This window comes from Mirounga angustirostris, unplaced genomic scaffold (assembly GCF_029215605.1).
Source record: "Mirounga angustirostris isolate CCGP_5_RB_7025 unplaced genomic scaffold, mMirAng1.0.hap1 SCAF_1, whole genome shotgun sequence".
In the NCBI taxonomy this organism is placed as follows: Eukaryota; Metazoa; Chordata; class Mammalia; order Carnivora; family Phocidae; genus Mirounga; species Mirounga angustirostris.
The window spans coordinates 3,297,616-3,314,314 of NW_026991709.1; the positions used below are offsets into that span (position 1 = coordinate 3,297,616).

The 16,699-nt window shown below is 47.9% G+C and overlaps 1 protein-coding gene and 2 long non-coding RNA genes across 8 annotated transcripts in view; 2 read left to right on the forward strand and 1 right to left on the reverse strand.

The window, feature by feature from the left end:
• The first annotated feature begins 24 nt into the window (after window positions 1–24).
• On the forward strand, window positions 25–11,398 carry LOC129045724 (uncharacterized). Of its 3 annotated transcripts, XR_010407415.1 has the most exons (4): window positions 25–501; window positions 3,510–3,663; window positions 6,210–6,267; window positions 9,348–11,398. It is a non-coding gene; the product is annotated as an uncharacterized LOC129045724 (long non-coding RNA). The 3 variants fall into 3 exon arrangements; XR_010407414.1 differs by lacking the exon at window positions 6,210–6,267 and having other exon boundaries at window positions 9,348–11,390; XR_010407413.1 differs by lacking the exon at window positions 9,348–11,398 and having other exon boundaries at window positions 6,210–9,122.
• LOC135362566 (uncharacterized) lies at window positions 9,111–12,706 on the reverse strand. Its single transcript, XR_010407417.1, has 2 exons — window positions 12,279–12,706; window positions 9,111–11,678 (listed from the first exon to the last, which is right to left on the reverse strand). It is a non-coding gene; the product is annotated as an uncharacterized LOC135362566 (long non-coding RNA).
• A 25-nt stretch (window positions 12,707–12,731) lies between these two features.
• Window positions 12,732–16,699, forward strand: part of WDR4 (WD repeat domain 4) — a 33,180-nt gene continuing 29,212 nt past the window's right edge. The window contains exons 1-4 of one of the 4 annotated variants that reach the window (XM_045902404.3): window positions 12,765–12,889; window positions 14,206–14,301; window positions 15,033–15,098; window positions 15,994–16,085. Coding sequence is in view for 1 of the 4 variants with exons in the window: in XM_045902403.3 (XP_045758359.1) it covers window positions 12,801–12,889; window positions 15,033–15,098; window positions 15,994–16,137 (299 nt within the window). In the remaining 3 variants the exon portion in view is untranslated. Of the gene's footprint in view, window positions 12,890–12,928; window positions 13,474–14,205; window positions 14,302–14,330; window positions 14,400–15,032; window positions 15,099–15,993; window positions 16,138–16,699 lie in introns of those variants that run through there. The other 3 variants (XM_045902403.3, XM_064578391.1, XM_064578399.1) reach the window with 3 other exon arrangements.

A 16,699-nucleotide genomic window follows, 5' to 3' on the forward strand; every position in this document is an offset into this window, starting at 1 on the left:
GCTCCCAGCTCGGCGCCCCGGCCACGCCCCCAGGTGGAGCTGCCAGTCACCGGCGGGCCGGTTCTCGTCCGAGCGGCCCCGGGGCTGGCTGCGCGCGTGGCCGTCGGAGGGCTCTTGCGGCGTCGCTGTCTCCGGAGGGCCGGCGCCCCGTCTGCCAGTGTCTCTTCCCAGGTGCACAGACTTCAGACCGTGCCCTGGCGACTCCGGCCCTGACCCAGAGTCGTCGGCTTGGTGGCCCCGCGGCACTTTAGGTCCGGGCCTCAGCGCGCGCCCCGCCTCCCTCGGCTGCCCCTGGGCGGCGTCAGGTCGGACCCCATCCTGCGAGGCACACGGTCAGAGTGGTCACCGCTGTTCATTGCCCATCGGGCAGGCCACCCCGGGCGGGACCGTGGGCATGCTTTGAGCCCATGACGGCACCAGTGCCGGAGCCGGGCGTGTCAGCAGCGCCAGCTTTATGCGACCTGAATGTTGATGGCTTGCAGTGCGAAGACTTCCCCCAAAGTAAGGCGAAATAGCAGAGCGGGCGTAGTTACTGACCCCTCGCTCCGTTATTGATCGTGCCCCCCCGCCCGCACTCCTGCCTTGTCCAGTGCTTCCTAGAAGATGAACGTGCCCGCTCCTCTGAGTCCACCCGGGCGAAGTGGAGACTCATTCAGGTGTCAAGATAAATGGGCAGAAACAGGTGCCCCCAGACCCTTATCAAAGGGGACTCTGGAGCCCTGTGAATGCAATGCGACCTGCCACCAGTCATGCAGGTGGCAGTGGACAATCTGCGGTCTTAGGATAATAATGAGAAAGAGGTCCTTGGTCTCTCCAGGAGAAGGGAAAACCTTACTAACAGAATTACCCTTTAAAAAAATTTTATTAATTTGAGAGAGAGAGAGAACAAGTAGGGGGAGCGGCAGAGGGAGAGGGAGAAGCAGGCTCCCCGCTGAGCAGGGAGCCAGACATGGGGCTCTATCCCAGGACCCTGGAATCATGACCTGAGCAGAAGGCAGACACGTAACCCACTGAGCCACCCAGGTGCCCCAACAGAATTATCCTTTACTCAGACCAAATTCACTCTGTTGTCTCCAGTGGAAAGTTCAGGCTTGCGTTGTGAAGCCTCAAGAATAAAATGTCAGCTTCAAGAATAAAACGAAGAGGCCAACCCCATTGGGCCCAGTGTGGTCACCAGCCAGAGTGGCTTGAGGAGAGGGCACGTAGGTTGAGGGGAGCCCTGGAGAAGAGACACAGTGAGTGGGGGTAGCCATGTTGGCGGTTTTTAAAGAAGCAACATGACTGTGTGTGAAGGTAACTATGGGAAAAATGTGGAAGACCACTGTCTGAGCCCGGAGGGAGCAGGACCTACTAGGAAGCTAACGTACTCAGGTAGGGCAGTCGAGGTGGGCCTACACTACATTAGAACAAAGGGAACAGAAAGAACAGGGCCAAGTGCAAGAGGCAAATATAAGGTTTTGCAGAAAAATCAAAGAGGCAGAGGCCAGAGAGAGGGACCCTGTTTTCACGAGTATTTGTGGAAAGGGGAGTAGATCGTGTTTTCTAATCAGCTGGAAAACTGTAAACTAGATATCATTTCTCCTGCACCCATCACCTTGCCTAGCAAGTACTAACTCAGCAGTTTTTATTTTTATTTTATTTTATTTTATTTTTTAAAGATTTTATTTATTTATTTGAGAGAGAGAATGAGATAGAGCATGAGAGGGGGGAGGGTCAGAGGGAGAAGCAGACTCCCTGCAGAGCAGGGAGCCCGATGCGGGACTCGATCCGGGGACTCCAGGATCATGACCTGAGCTGAAGGCAGTCGCTTAACCAACTGAGCCACCCAGGCACCCAACTTAGCAGTTTTTAGACAAAAACCTCAAAAACTTATGTTGGCCTATATTTTCTTATTAATCACATAAAGGTCTATCTAAATTACTCCAGATCCCCCTTCAGTATCCTAAGGGCAAATTAAACTTCTTTTCAAGATAACTAGAAAATGGAGCATCACTTGGACCCAACCCTGAACTCAAAGGTGTTTAGGCCAAAAAGGAAAATAAAAATATTCAGGTTCCTGCCATCCTCACACATGCCCTAGCTCTGCATTCTTGTCTAAGACATACATTCCTTTTAAGCCCCAAAGGAAATGTATTATGCCATTTTTCTATGTAAATTAATACAACTTAATTATGTGTTTAAATGAAGCATGGTTTTTTCCTTTTTTTTTTTTTCCACAAAGCTTTCAATAACACTGTGGTTTTAAAATGTTGTTGTTGTTTTAAAGATTTATTTGTTTATTTTAGAGAGAGCATGAGTGGGAAGGGCAGAGGTAGAGGGAGAGAGATTCTCAAGCCGACTCCATGCCGAGCACAGAGCTCAACTTGGGGCTCAATCACTGAGATCATGATCTGAGCCGAAACCAAGAGTCAGATGCTTAACTGACTGAGCCACCCAGGTGCTCCTAAATACTGTTCAGGATGGCCATATATAGTATGCTTTACTCTTAGTAAGATAATTTTCTTTTTAATAAGAGAAAATAAAAACAGGTAGCTAGCTCAGTGGGTGCCTGGGTGGCACAGTGGGTTAAGCATCCGACTCCTGGTTTCTGCTTGGGTCCTGATCTTGTCATCAAGGGATCAAGCCTCCAGTCAGACTCCATGCTCAACAAGGAGTCTGCTTTGGGTTCCCTCTCCCTCCTCCTCTGCTTCTCCCCCTGCTCATGTGCGCTCTCTCTCTCTCTCTCTCTCTCTCGTAAATAAATAAATAAATATAAAATCTTTAAGGAAAAACAGCTTGGCAAATAGGAAAAGTAAATTTAAAAGCTTTTTTTTTTGTCAAGACAAAATAAGGAAAGTCAAAGTGAAATTGAATATGTCTAAGCTATGTTTTATTATTATTATTACTTTATTTATTTGTTTTTTAAGTAGGCTTCATGCCCAGCATGGAGCCCAATGCTGTGCTTGAACTCACGACCCTGAGATCAAGACCTGAATTGAGATCAAGGGTCACACTTAACTGACTGAGCCACCTAGGCACCCCTCAATTATATATATATTTTTAAGATTTATTTGAGAGAGAGAGCATGCAGGGGGAGGGGCAGAGGGAGGAGGAGGAAGTAGACTCCCTGCTGAGCATGAAGCCTGACTTGGGGCTCTATTCCACAACTCTGAGACCATGACCGAGCAGAAATCAAGAGTCGGATGCTCAACTGGCTCAGTCACCCAGGAGCCTCTAAACTATCTTTTAAAACACAGATAGTGACTTCTGTCTCTGGGAGTATCTGGCCACTAGATATTATGAAAAACCGCTGGACTACCGAATATTTCGCAATGCTGGGTGAAATATCACAAGCATAATTTCAAATGATCAGTTCTGTTCCCATGTCCAGATCCGTGCTCTTGTCCATGATTGCTGTGTCATGATGGACTTGAAACTCATGTGTTTCTGGGCCCTTATCTGTGGGAATTCCCAAGCCCTGGGGTCAGTGTGCATTCCTCCTGAATTGATTTGGTGTTTGTGTCCACCAGGCTCTTTTCAGTGCTGCCTATCTTGGTCTAGTGTGATCATGTTTTTCATCGTTTGGAATGTGCTGGACCACAGGAAGTGTGTGTTCCCAGGGACTAAAACACAAGCAAGAAACCACAAGAAGTCACATCGCTCTGGGAGCATTTGCTGATCTCAGTAAGTTAAAGTCTTGGTTTAACTGACGTCAAGAGGACTTTGGAGCCATGAGTCCTGGGAGTGGGCTGGGAAGCACAGGAGGAAGCCCTTGTAGAGCTGCCCCTCAGTGGCAGGGTGAGCATGGGCAAAGCCACCTGCTTGCAAAAAAGGTCACAGGAAATGTATATCTCAGCCTGGGCACTGGGTGGGGAAAAAATGTCTCAAGGCCTACCCTCTCTTGAATTTGGGGTTAACATACACACATACTTCCCATGGCATAGGACATTCCAATCTATTTACATTAAAATTGAAAACTGTTTAGCAAAAGGCAGTAGAGAAAGTAAGAAGACAAGACACAAACTGGGAAATCATTTAACTCATAATGATTCGGTATCCAGAACATAAAGTTTCCTACTCACTAACAAGGATGAGCCACCCAGAATAGGTTAGTGACTACCTCTGGAGGGCGTGGAGGGACGGGTGAGGTCCATATGGAAGGGAGCCTTGGGACTTGTCTTCTTTTAGTAATGTTTGTTTGTTTGTTTCTTTTTTTTTTTTTTTTAAGATTTTATTTATTTATCTGAGAGAGAGAATGGGAGACAGAGAGCATGAGAGGGGGAGGATCAGAGGGAGAAGCAGACTCCCCGCTGAGCAGGGAGCCCGATGCGGGACTCGATCCCAGGACTCCAGGATCATGACCTGAGCCGAAGGCAGTCGCTTAACCAACTGAGCCACCCAGGCGCCCCTGTTTGTTTGTTTCTTATGGTGTGCTATGGGCACAGGAATGTTTGCTCTTGTGTATTTTTGATATGTATGAAATATTTCATAATGCATTTTAATGAGTAAAAAAGCCATGAGTGGTTTATTTGGTGCCCCAAAGTTATATGGTAGTTTTAGATGCCCACTTTTTGATGGAAAAGATATAGATTCCAATACTACTAGAAATTCTATCTTTCCGTATACTGAAACGATGAAAAGGTTTGTCCGGCAAGATCCTGTGTATATGAACCTACATATATAACCCAGCTCTATGCCTTCATGTTTCTCCTGCCTCATCAAGTGGGCCATTACTGGAGCCTAGCCTACATTCTTTTTTTTTTTATTCTTATGTTAATCCCCATACATTACATCATTAGTTTTAGATGTAGTGTTCCATGATTCATTGTTTGTGCATAACACCCAGTGCTCCACGCAGAACGTGCCCTCCTCAATACCCACCACCAGGCTAACCCATCCTCCCACCCCCCTCCCCTCTAGAACCCTGTTTGTTTTTCAGAGTCCATCGTCTCTCATGGTTCGTCTACCCCTCCGATTTCCCCTGCTTCATTCTTCCCTTCCTGCTACCTTCTTCTTCTTCTTTTTTTTTCTTAACATATATTGCATTATTTGTTTCAGAGGTGCAGATCTGAGATTCAACAGTCTTGCACAATTCACAGCACTTACCAGAGCACATACCCTCCCCAGTGTCTATCACCCAGTCACCCCATCCCTCCCACCCCACCCCCACTCCAGCAACCCTCAGTTTGTTTCCTGCGATTAAGAATTCCTCGTATCAGTGAGGTCATATGATACATGTCTTTCTCTGTTTGACTTATTTCACTCAGCATAATACCCTCCAGTTCCATCCACGTCGTTGCAAATGGCAAGATCTCATTCCTTTTGATGGCTGCATAATATTCCATTGTATATATATACCACATTTTCTTTATCCATTCATCTGTCGATGGACATCTTGCCTAGCCTACATTCTAATGGCCAAACATCACTACCAAGTAAGGGTGAAGAGCTGAGTGCTGGCATGGAGTAAGAACTTAGTTGTTAGAATAGCACTGTCCTCAAAATACAAATGTATGTTGTATTAGTTTGTTAGAGCTACAATAACAAAGGACCACAGCCTGACTGGCTGAAGACAACAGAAAGGTGTTGTCTCACCGTTCTGGAGGATACAGTCCTAAATGAGGGTGGCAGCGGGAACAGCATCCCCTGAGACCCTGGGTAGAATCCTCCCCTGCCTCTCCCGAGCCTCTGGGGGTGGCCACCAATCCCTGGCATTCCCTGCTTTGTGGCTGCATTGCTCCAATCTCTGCCTGTCCTCATATGGCTTTTCTTTGTGTGTCTTTCTTCTGTGCATGTCTGTCTCTGTGTCTTAATTTCCCCTTTTTATAAAGACACAAGTCATACTGGATTAGGGCCTGCTTTGATGACATCATTTGAACTTGAAATCCTCTGTAAAGACTATCTCCAAATAAGGTCACATTTCAAGTACCAGGGGTTAGGATTTCAACTTGTCTTTTTGGGGGAAAATGTAACTCCACCTATAACATGTCAAAATCACATCAGATGGGAAAATACAAGTGACTTTATTTTTTTAAGGAAATTCTTTTTTCTCCAGCTCTATTGAAATATAATTGATATATATGTTGTGTAAGTTTAAGGTATACAGTGAAATGACTTGGTATATATCAAGTACATATTCAATATATATTGAATATATTCATATATACATGGATATCAAGTATATATTTATATATATCAATATGAACATCTATATATCTATATCTATTTAGGAATGTCCTGGACAGTCTCTTATTGCCTTCCTTTGTGGAGTGATGATTTTCCACAGTGGTAAGCTCTGATTCCCTTCTGTTTCTCCTTTGTGAATCTACTGTAGGTTTTTGCTTTGTGGTTACCATGAGGCTTAAATAAACCACCTTATAGATACAACAGTAAGTTTTACACTGATTACAACTTGACTGCATACAAAAACTCTACCTTTCCACGTCCTCCCCGGATGTTTTTGCTGTTACGGTTTACATCTTCATGTTCTCTATATTCATACACAAATGATCGTAGCTGCAGGTATTTTGGATTCTATTGTCCTTTAACCTTTACACAGAGTTAAGTGGTTAACACATCACATTAGAGTATTAGCAGGATCCAGAATCTGACTTTGCCCCCGCACCCTTACCGTGTGTTGTATGTTTTCCTGTGTATCCACATTACTGGTTAGCGTCCTTCCATTTCAGCTGGAAAAACTCCTTTCTGTGTTTCTTGCAGAGCAGGTCCAGTGGGGATGAACTCCCTCAGTTTTTGTCTGTCTGGGATATCTTTATCTCCCCTTCATTTCTGAAGGGCAGCTTTGCCAGGTGGAGGATTCTAGGTTGGCAGGGTCTTCCTTTGACTATACCGTACTGCCCTGTCCTGGCCTGTAAGGCTCCTGCAGAGAAATCTGCTGATTGCTTGATGGGGGTAGCTTGTAACTTACAAGCCTCTTTTCTCTTGCTGCTCTTAAGATTCCCTCTTTGTCCTTGATTTTTGGCAGTTTTATTATAATGTGTCTTGGAAAGGATCTCTTCAAGTTGAGTTTGGTGACCCATGAGCTTCAGGACCTTGAGTGTCCAAATCTCTCCCCTGATTTGGGAAGTTCTCAGCCATTATTTCTTTTACTTCTTTTATTTATTTATTTATTTATTTATTTAAAGATTTTATTCATTTGACAGAGAGAGACACAGCGAGAGAGGGAACACAAGCAGGGGGAATGGGAGAGGGAGAAGCAGGCTTCCCGTGGAGCAGGGAGCCCGATGCGGGGCTCGATCCCAGGACCCCGGGATCATGACCCGAGCCAAAGGCAGACGCCCAACGACTGAGCCACCCAGGCGCCCCACCATTATTTCTTTTAAATAAGCTTTCTGCCGCTTTCTCCCGCTCTCCTTCTCTGGACCTCCAATAAATCACAGACTGTTTCTTTTGTTGGTCCCACAGGTCAACCGGGATTTCTTCACTCTCTCATCCTCTCTCCTTTGTGTCCTTTGACTGGATGACGTCCAAGTTCCTGTCCACTTCACGGATTTTCTTCTGCTACATCCATTCTGCTGTGGGTGCTCCCCATTGCACTTTTCATTTCATTCACTGTATTCTTCAGCTCCAGGATTTTTTGTTTGGTTCTTGTTTATGATTTCCATCTTTGCTAGGCTTTTCATTTTGTTCATATTTTGTTTTCCTGATTTTGTTGAATTGTCTTTTTTGTTTGCTTGTTTTCTTGTAGCTCATTCCTGAAAACAGCTATTTTGAATTATCAGGTAAATCACAGGTCTCCAAGTCTTTGGGGGTGGTTGCTAGAAGGTTCTTATGATCCTTTGGTGGCATCATGTTTCTTTGATTTTGCATGTTCCTTGAAGTCTGGTGCTGCTGTGTTCACATCTCAAGTTGCCATCCCCTCCTCTGGACTTTACTAACTGCCTTTGGGAGAGAAATACCTTCCCTCAGCCCTGCTAGGGATTCTGGGGCGATCCCAGACCTCGGGTGGATGTGCCTTCTCCTTGTTTCTTGCTCCCTCTTGTGGCTGATTCTTAAGCTTGTATGCCTTCTCTCCACCCCACAATTAACTAGGTTGAGTGCTGACAGCCTCCCCTTTGTTTCCCCAAGGTGGTGCTCAAGCTGTGGTCTCTCCCTGGCCTGCAGATTTGGGCCCATTATTTGTGCGTGCTCACTAGCTGTTTGCCGAAACTCACTCTTACTGCCATTGGGAGTGCACACAGGGAGCTGGTCACAGTGTGGGAGTGTGTGGGGGTGAGGTGCATGGAGCGCTGGGGGTGCCAGTGGGCCAGTTGGGGGATCTGTGAGCAAGGTGTCCCTAGTGGCTCAAGGGCAGGCTTTTTGATGGGAGTGTTGGGGTCCCTTTTTTGCCCCTGAGAGTTCTATTTGCTGCTCTCCTAGCTCTTCCTGCCCCCAGTACTCATGACCCATACTCTGGAAGAGTCTAGAGACACAGGTATCTTTGGCAGCATCTCACATGGCTGGGGAAGTCAGGTGCTCACTCACATGCTCTCGCTTTCCCCTGTGAGAGAAATCCTGGGCTAAGGAACTCTCTCTTGACGCTAAGCTGTAAGGCCCTGGGGGAGGGATGATATGGGTAAAGTCACACTGTTCCTCTTACCCTCTCCAATGCACCCAAACTCATATATTTTTTTTGTTGTTCTAACGATGTGCTGGAATTTGTCTGCTGGAAACCTGGGCTTCCACAAAAGCTCTTTCCTTTGGGGGGGGATTGTCTAAGATGGTGTTTTCCAGGGGCTCCCAGAGCATGGCCAAGAGGGGGTGGAGCCACTTCATAGGCCACAGCAAGCTTCACAGGTGGGACCAAAGTCTGTGTGCCTATTACCGGACACGTGGGTGGGTGAGACTGCCTGGGTTCCTTTGTGTGTGGGGCTGGGTCCCACAGTTCCCAGAAAGGCACTCTGTCTGTGGATGGATGCTGAACTGCTGTTGAGTGGGGGGACATGGCGAGGGGTATCTTATTCAGCCACGATGCTGACATCTCCACAAAGTGTTTAAGGGAACTGTATGAACAAAGTACCACCTTCAGGGGACTGGACAGTTTAAAGTGAAAAAAGGCCTCTGGGCTCCCAATTTGCTAAGGGCAGTAAGAGTTTAAGAGTTGCTCAAAGGGCACATTTTTCAGAGTGAGCAAGAGGCGCTGGAAAAGGAGGGATCTCCAGGAGGGCAGAGGTAAGAGTCGCGCTGGGGTACAGCCTGGGGAATATTCCCAGCAGGCAGAACTCAGCCTCATCGGGGAGCACTCCCTTGTCCTATGGTCCTGTGAACATTCTCCCTATGGATTTAGGAATTGCTCTGCACCAGTGATTGCTCTGTGCACCCATTCTTCCTTTTTTCTTTTCTTCTAAAGATCTATTTATTTTTTTTAGAGAGAGAGCGCGTGCGTGCACAGGCTGGAGTGGCAGAGGGAGAGGGAGAGAGAATCCCAAGCAGACTCCATGCTGAGTGTGGAGTCCAACGCGGGGCTTGATCCTACCACCCTGAGATCACAACCTGAGCCGAAACCAAGAGTCGGACGCCTAACCGACTGTGCCACCCAGGGACCCCCATTCTTTTCCTTTTCAAATGGAAGTATTCACTGTGGTGGTCCTTTCCCCTTTGACCAGTGTATGCTGTGTGGGGGGCAGACAATTGATATTTTTAGTTTATCCATCTGTGGATCAAGAGGAACCGCACCTGAGGAGCCACATTCAACCTAGTATAGATCATGAGACCCTGCACTTTGAGCCTGGTACTGGGATTGGGTGAGACTTCTGGGGATCTTGGGAGGAAGTGAGGTTTTTTTTTGGTGGAGAAATGTGAATAATTGGGGCCAAAGGATGGATTGTAGTAGATTTGACCACAAAAATGGCCTCAATTCTCCACCCCTCCCTTTACCCAGGCCCTCTGTAATGCAACTTTGATGCTCCTTTCACCAAGAGGGGGTTTATTTCCCCCACCTTTGGATCTTGTTGCCCTTGTGTCTTGCGTTGGCCAATAGGGTGTGTCAGAAGAAACAGTACACTGGTTCCACACCTGGACCTCACAAGTCCCGTGGGTTTTTTCCTGACTGTGCCTACCATGTAGGTAAGCCCCAGTACCCTCCTGGAGGATGACATGGAGTGGAGACAAGTTGTCCCAGGCCATCCTAGACTGGCTAGTTCTCTTCCAACCAGGTGGCAGGCCACAGACACATGAGCAAAGACAGCCAACTAAGACCAGCCCAAATGGCCAACCCGCAGAATTGTGAGCTAAGTAAATTATTACTGTTTTAGGCTACACAATTTGTTGTTATATAGTACTTGTTATGTATTTACTATGTATTATTATGACAACAGAAAATGGATACAGTTACTAAAACAGTTACTAACTACAGCTACTATCAACACAGCTGACTCCTTCGAGAAAATCACCAAGGGAAATGGGACAAAACCTAAGGGCTCTCCAATTTTATCCAAGCTGTAAACGATGAATATGCCCTCATCGTTTTGTAAATTTCAGAGAGGTAAAAACTTGGTTACAACTTTAGTAGCTACATTAACAAATTAAAAAAAACCCCAAATTATACAGAACTGAAATTTGAGTTGTGGGTTTGGGGTAATATACTAAGAACATTAGATAGTAAAATATCAACACATCATATTAATGCTGAAATAGTTTACACATATATGTAAGAGTAATGACGGGTAAAGAGGCCTCAGACAACACGTTCATGGACCTGCATTAACATCTGATAGCCCACACAAGATGAACTGAAGTAGCACCAGAGGGGCCACAAAAGGGAAAGTTGTGAAAATAAAAATAAGCTTAACACCATTTCAACTCAGACTGGATTAAAATTACAAAGAAAAGGCTTGGGTTATCCTGGACTTTGCTGAGAAAAAGATCTTTAGGCAAATAAATCTTGTTGGCACAAGTACTGCAAGAATTCAGAGCGTGAGGCACATGGTTCATCACCTCAAAAAGATCAGAATGACTAGGCTGTGTTTACGTCTGATGATCAAGCACAGTTCTGTAAGTTTTCATTTATGCATGCTCCGCATCTTGTGATATAATGCATAAAATCCCTTAAATCTCTGTTATTCAGTCTCCACGGTTTTTCAAAAATTGTACTTACTTCTCTAGGTTGTAACTTATAACACGAAGGCAAACTTCAAGGTCAGTTCAAATAGGTGTATTATAGTTAATTTTATGTTAGAATGTGTGTCATGGAGTATTTTCTAAGATGTAAATGACGACTGTAAAGGAAGTTGAATTTATTCACGAGCCTAGTGATGACTGGCCCCTGCCTAGGATCTCTATGGTCCTAGTATTACTATCCTGCCCAGGAGAGAAACCGTAACCTCACTGGCATGCTTGAAAAACACCCCAGACCACGCATATGGACTTCCACTGTGCCAACTAGATTAGTCTAATAAAGATGTTCACAGATTCATTTTCAGAAACCTTGGGAAGTCTCCTGCTTCCACTGTGGTTACTGCCCAGCAGCAACCCCTCCGTGAATACAGCAGCTGCCTTTGATTTTGGGTATAAATTCATCCTTGAGTCATACAGGAGGTGGGGTCAGGGCCAGCATTCTCCAAGTTTCCTACGCCTTCACTCTTCTGTAACAGTAGCTGCTCCTTTAAGACAGTTACTCGTTCCATTCATGTACTTAGCAAATATTGATTGAGCACTGACTTCTTGCCAGGTATTGTGCTGCAAGTTGGGATGACCATAACCTGCAAAATTAGGCATTTGTAGTCTTGGAGAGACATTAAACAAATAAACGTGAATACAAATAATGGAAAGGCAGGGAAAGCTTCCCTGACCGATGATGCCACTGAAATGAAATCGAGTGACTGGAATTAACTAGTTACAGTAAATAGATAGGGTGCCGGGGAGAGCATTTCAGTCAGAAACAATGGCATGTGCTAAGTCCCTGGGGTGAGTGCATTGTGCCAGTGAATGAAGGGCAGTCCTGGCTACAGCACAGAGAATGAAAGAGGCTGCGGAGTAGATGGGAGCCAGACCACAGGCGGTTCCCTAGAGCATGATCAGGACTTGGGTCTTTGCCATGAAAGCAACGAGAAGCCACCTGTTGGTTTTAAGCAGGGGGATGCAATGATCAGATCTGTGTTCTGCAAGGATCTCTGGCTTCGGTGTGGCAAGCAGATCGGTGGGGGACAAGGGCAGCTGCGGCGATCAGCAAAGCTGCGGACTGCTGTGGTTTGGATGGTGGCGGAAGCCACGGAGATGGAGAGAAGGGGCGTGCAGCAGAGGGATTTAAGTGACTAGATGAACAGGATGGGGTGTGTGGGCGGCGTGTCTTGAGAAGTCACCTTGTTCGAACTCCATGAACAGAAGAACACGGGCAAAGAGCTATCTCTGGCGGTGGGAGAGACTTGCGGCGCCTGGGGCCGACCTCCGAGGGGAAGCTGCGGGGGCTCCCTTCCAGCGCCTGAACTCTGAGCCACCCCGGACAAGTGCAGGCTCACCCCCACCCACCTCTTGCAGGAACGCTTACTAAGAGCCCAGCAGGTACCAGCAGGACCACGTCGCCCGGCTGCAGCGGAGAAAGATCCAGAAGCGGCCCTGCCCAGTGTGGAGGAAAAGAGCACTGCTCAGCGTGCGTTCCCACGCGGGCGAGTGTTCCCACCGCCCTAAACCCGCCACCTGCGGAGAAGACGCCACCACGGCGGCGAAGGCGGAAAGCACCTTCTGCGCATGTCCGGGGCCTCGGCCACCGTGGGGGCGGGCCGAGCGGCGCCACCGAGCGGCGCCTGCGCGTGACGTCACTGTGCGGCGCCGGCAGGAAGAGGGGCTCGGCGGCGCACGTGGGGGGAGGCGCGGCGGGCGGGCGCATGGCGAGTTCCGCGGGGCTGGCGCTGTGCGGGCAGGCGCTGGTGGTGCGGGGCGGCAGTCGGTTCCTGGCCACCTCCACTGCGAGCAGGTGAGCGGGCTGGGCCTGCAGCGGGGAGCCCAGGCTGCGGGCGCGCGCCGGGGCCTGGGGAATCATTCCCTCGCGCCGCGAGGCCCTGGGGAGACGCCCGGCGCGCGCAGCCGCCGCCTTCGCCTCGGTCGGGCCGCGTGCCCGCGCCTCCTCTCAGGACCCGCCCCGGCGCACCCCTCGCCGGCGCCCGCGGGCCCCGCGTTGTCGGCCGCGTGGGCGTCGGGAGCTTCGGGACGCTTCGGGCGGGTCACGTGGGGAGACGCGAGCCAGGCCCCGGCCACCGCGCGGTGTCTGGGTCGGCGGCCGCCCCGGCCCTGGGGCGCCGGTTGGAAGGCGGCTCCTGCCCTCGGGGACCGGGTTGGGCCCGAGTCGCGGGCGCTCTCCGTCTGCGGACGTGGCGCCTGCCCCCCTCCCCCGCCCGCCCGCCTCGCCTCGCCTCGCCTCGCCTCGCTCCCGGTCTTACCCTCTTCCCCCCAGTGCGCCTGCACACGGTTCTGCTTTAGCTTTCCCCAGTTTCATGCTCCTTCTCACACAACACCCTGGATTTTTAACAATAAGCGTTGATCGAGTAGTCTTGTCCCATGGTCAGTTTCGGCCCCTTACTCCTTTCCCGGGTAGTTTGGATTCCTGCTTGAAACGGACCATGTGTCTGTCAGATGTAGATACGCTCCGCTCTTTGCTCAAAGCTGGGTTTCAGAAATCAACTTATGTTAGATTTAGTTTTCACAAAACATTTACTCACAAACTTGTGGTGTATTCCACATTATTTTTAGAGGCTCGTGGTATCTAACGCATGCCACTGGGAGACAGGGGTTTATTATACTTGATATTACATTTGATTCATATCAAATGCAATAAACCCACCTTTTTTCTCTTTTTTTTAAGATTTTATTTATTTACTTGAGACAGAGAGAATGAGAGACAGAGAGCACGAGAGGGAAGAGGGTCAGAGGGAGAAGCAGACTCCCTGCCGAGCAGGGAGCCCGATGCGGGACTCGATCCCGGGACTCCAGGATCATGACCTGAGCCGAAGGCAGTCGCTTAACCGACTGAGCCACCCAGGCGCCCTAAACCCATCATTTTTTTAAGATTCATTTTCATTTAGTTGAGAAAGAGAGAGAGCACGAGCAGGGAGGAGAGGGAGAAGCAGACTCGCCACGGAGCAAAGAGCCCCACTCAGGACTCCATCCCAGGACCCTGGGATCAGGACCTGAGCTGAAGGCAGATGCTTCACCGACTGAGCCACCCAGGCGTCCCCATCATTTTTTTTTTTTTTTTTTTAATATGATTCTTCTGTGTGCCTCTTGAGGAAATAGAATGGTGGTGGCAAAGTTTCTGACTGGGAGAACTACTCTTTCCAACACCACAGTGTTCCTTGGGAAAAGAGTCTGAGCGCAGTTACTTCAAAGGCTGTGAGTTGGTACAAGATATCTGGTCTCTGCCAAGCACTGGAAGGGAGGAGATGGGCATAAACTGCAGAGAGCTTAGGGTCTGACTCCAGTACTGGCAGGTGCGTGGCAGCCATGGGAGCTTTCTTGGGTAGTTGAGACATTTTTAAATGGTGGCAGTTTTAAATTGAGATGCAGGAATCTCACCAAAAAACATCAGAACATAATTTCTTCTAGCATAACCATCTTGCGTTGATTTTTTTGGGAGTAAAAGAATCATGTATTACTTCCTGTTGAGTTTTTCTCCTTTGTTTTACTTAACAGATTATTTGGTATGGAACCATGCCAGTTGTGTATGGCAAATCTGAAAAGATTAAGCAACTAAAGCTCCTTAGCCTTTCTCTGAAGTACTGTACCCAGACAATTTTTTTTTTTTTTAAAGATTTTATTTATTTATTTGACAGAGAGAGACACAGCGAGAGAGGAGCACAAGCGGGGGAGTGGGAGAGGGAGAAGCAGGCTTCCCGCCAAGCAGGGAGCCCGATGTGGGGCTCGATCCCAGGACCCTGGGACCATGACCTGAGCTCAAGGCAGTCGCTTAACCAACTGAGCCACTCAGGCGCCCCCCAGACAATTTCTTGTCATGGATAAAACCCTTAATTTATTGAGTATGAGAATATTTGTGCTCCAGGAAAAAAAACCTCACATTTTTGTTCATGAAGTGCTCCCTTTAAAATCTTTCTGTTTTTCCTTAGTGATGATGACGTCCTCTTCACGTATGATTGTAGCACTGCAGAAAAGAAGTCACAGGAGAATAAAGGGTGAGCTGATGGGGCAGCCTCTTCAGGCCTAATCATGCTTGGACTAAATGGGACAGGGTAGCCTAAGAAGTAAATTGTTGTGTCATCGAGTAAGTTGCTTCTGCACAGAATTCTTTGTTTCTATTTATACTGTCCTGTGGATGAACCAGGACCTCAGCAAAGAAACGTGGAACTAACTTTAAATATGATGTTAAGAATAGTAGGATTTTTCTAAATAATTCCAGTTTCTGTCAGTAACTAACTCTTGTGGGCATCTTGAAATAATGAAATGTAATTTTAAATGCGTTTAAGTTAGCTTTAGTTAATTGAAAGATAAGGAAAGCAGAGTGTGATAATTTTGTATGGTGCCTTTTTCTAGTAGAATTGGTCTTATGGTTCAGTTTTTTTTTTTTTTTTTTTTAAGATTTAGCGCAAGCAGAGAGGCAGGCAGAGGGAGAAGCAGGCTCCCCGCTGAGCAAGGAGCCCGATGCGGGACTCGATCCCAGGACTCTGGGATCATGACCTGAGCTGAAGGCAGACGCTTAACGACTGAGCCACCCAGGTGTCCCGGTTCAGTTTTGTTTTAATATGATTTAATCCTTGACTCTAGTCTTCGATTCGTTCATATCCGTGAGGGAGTGAGCCATGTGATCTCTGAGGGTCTTTCTGGCTCAGCTCTTTGGATTCAGGTGTGTGTGCTGAGAGATTTTTCTGTTTAGTTAGATTTATTCCTTAAAAATTAGAGCTGTTTTGAACCTCCCCTTGTCTGCTTAATAATGCGTTTATATTCTGGCTACATGAACCTCATGCCATTCTCTATCATTGCTCATGTTATAAATGAACAAGGCCAACCTGGAGGAATGCAGCCTTGTTTACTCAGGCAATCCCTAATCATCCTTGTCCTTTTCTTTCTCAGGGAGGACGGGCAGCCCACGGATAAGGGGAGTGACACGATTCTGGCGTCCACCTTCTCCAAGTCTGGCAGCTATTTTGCTTTAACTGATGACAGTAAGCGTCTGATTCTTTTCCGTACAAAACCATGGCAATGTCTGAGTGTCAGGTATGAAATGCTAACGTGGACTAATTACCGTGTTATTTACCAACGCACAGCTTACACTTGCATGCCCGCAGCAGTGACAGTGATGTGGTGAACAAGCGACTAACATGTAGTCTCAGCCATGTGCCAGGCACTGTTGTCAGGGCCTTACGGTGTTAGCTGACTGAACCCTCGAAACATCCCTGTGTGAGGGGGCGGGACGTTGTTCTCACCCACATCCCTGCTGGGAGTCTGGAAGCTGATCCCGGTCAGTCAGCTCAGAGGGCAGAGCTGGCCCCTGGCCCTGGTCACTTTGGCTCCAGAGGCGGTGCCCTTGGCCACTATGCCATCCTGCTTTCCAGTGTTCCTCCAGCCTCGTGCTGGCAGAAATGAAGAAAATCAGCAGGCTTAGGAGAGGAGGTGGGTGATGCTGATACAGGCCCTGGGTAGGTGTAAATTTGTCTTACTCGGACAGTGTCCTGATAGTAAGTGCTTTATTTCCTCAAGCGGGTGAGGGCTGGAATTATGATGTCTGTGACCGGGATGGAAACACCCCCATGGAGCAGAGTCAGCCTTCCCATCATCC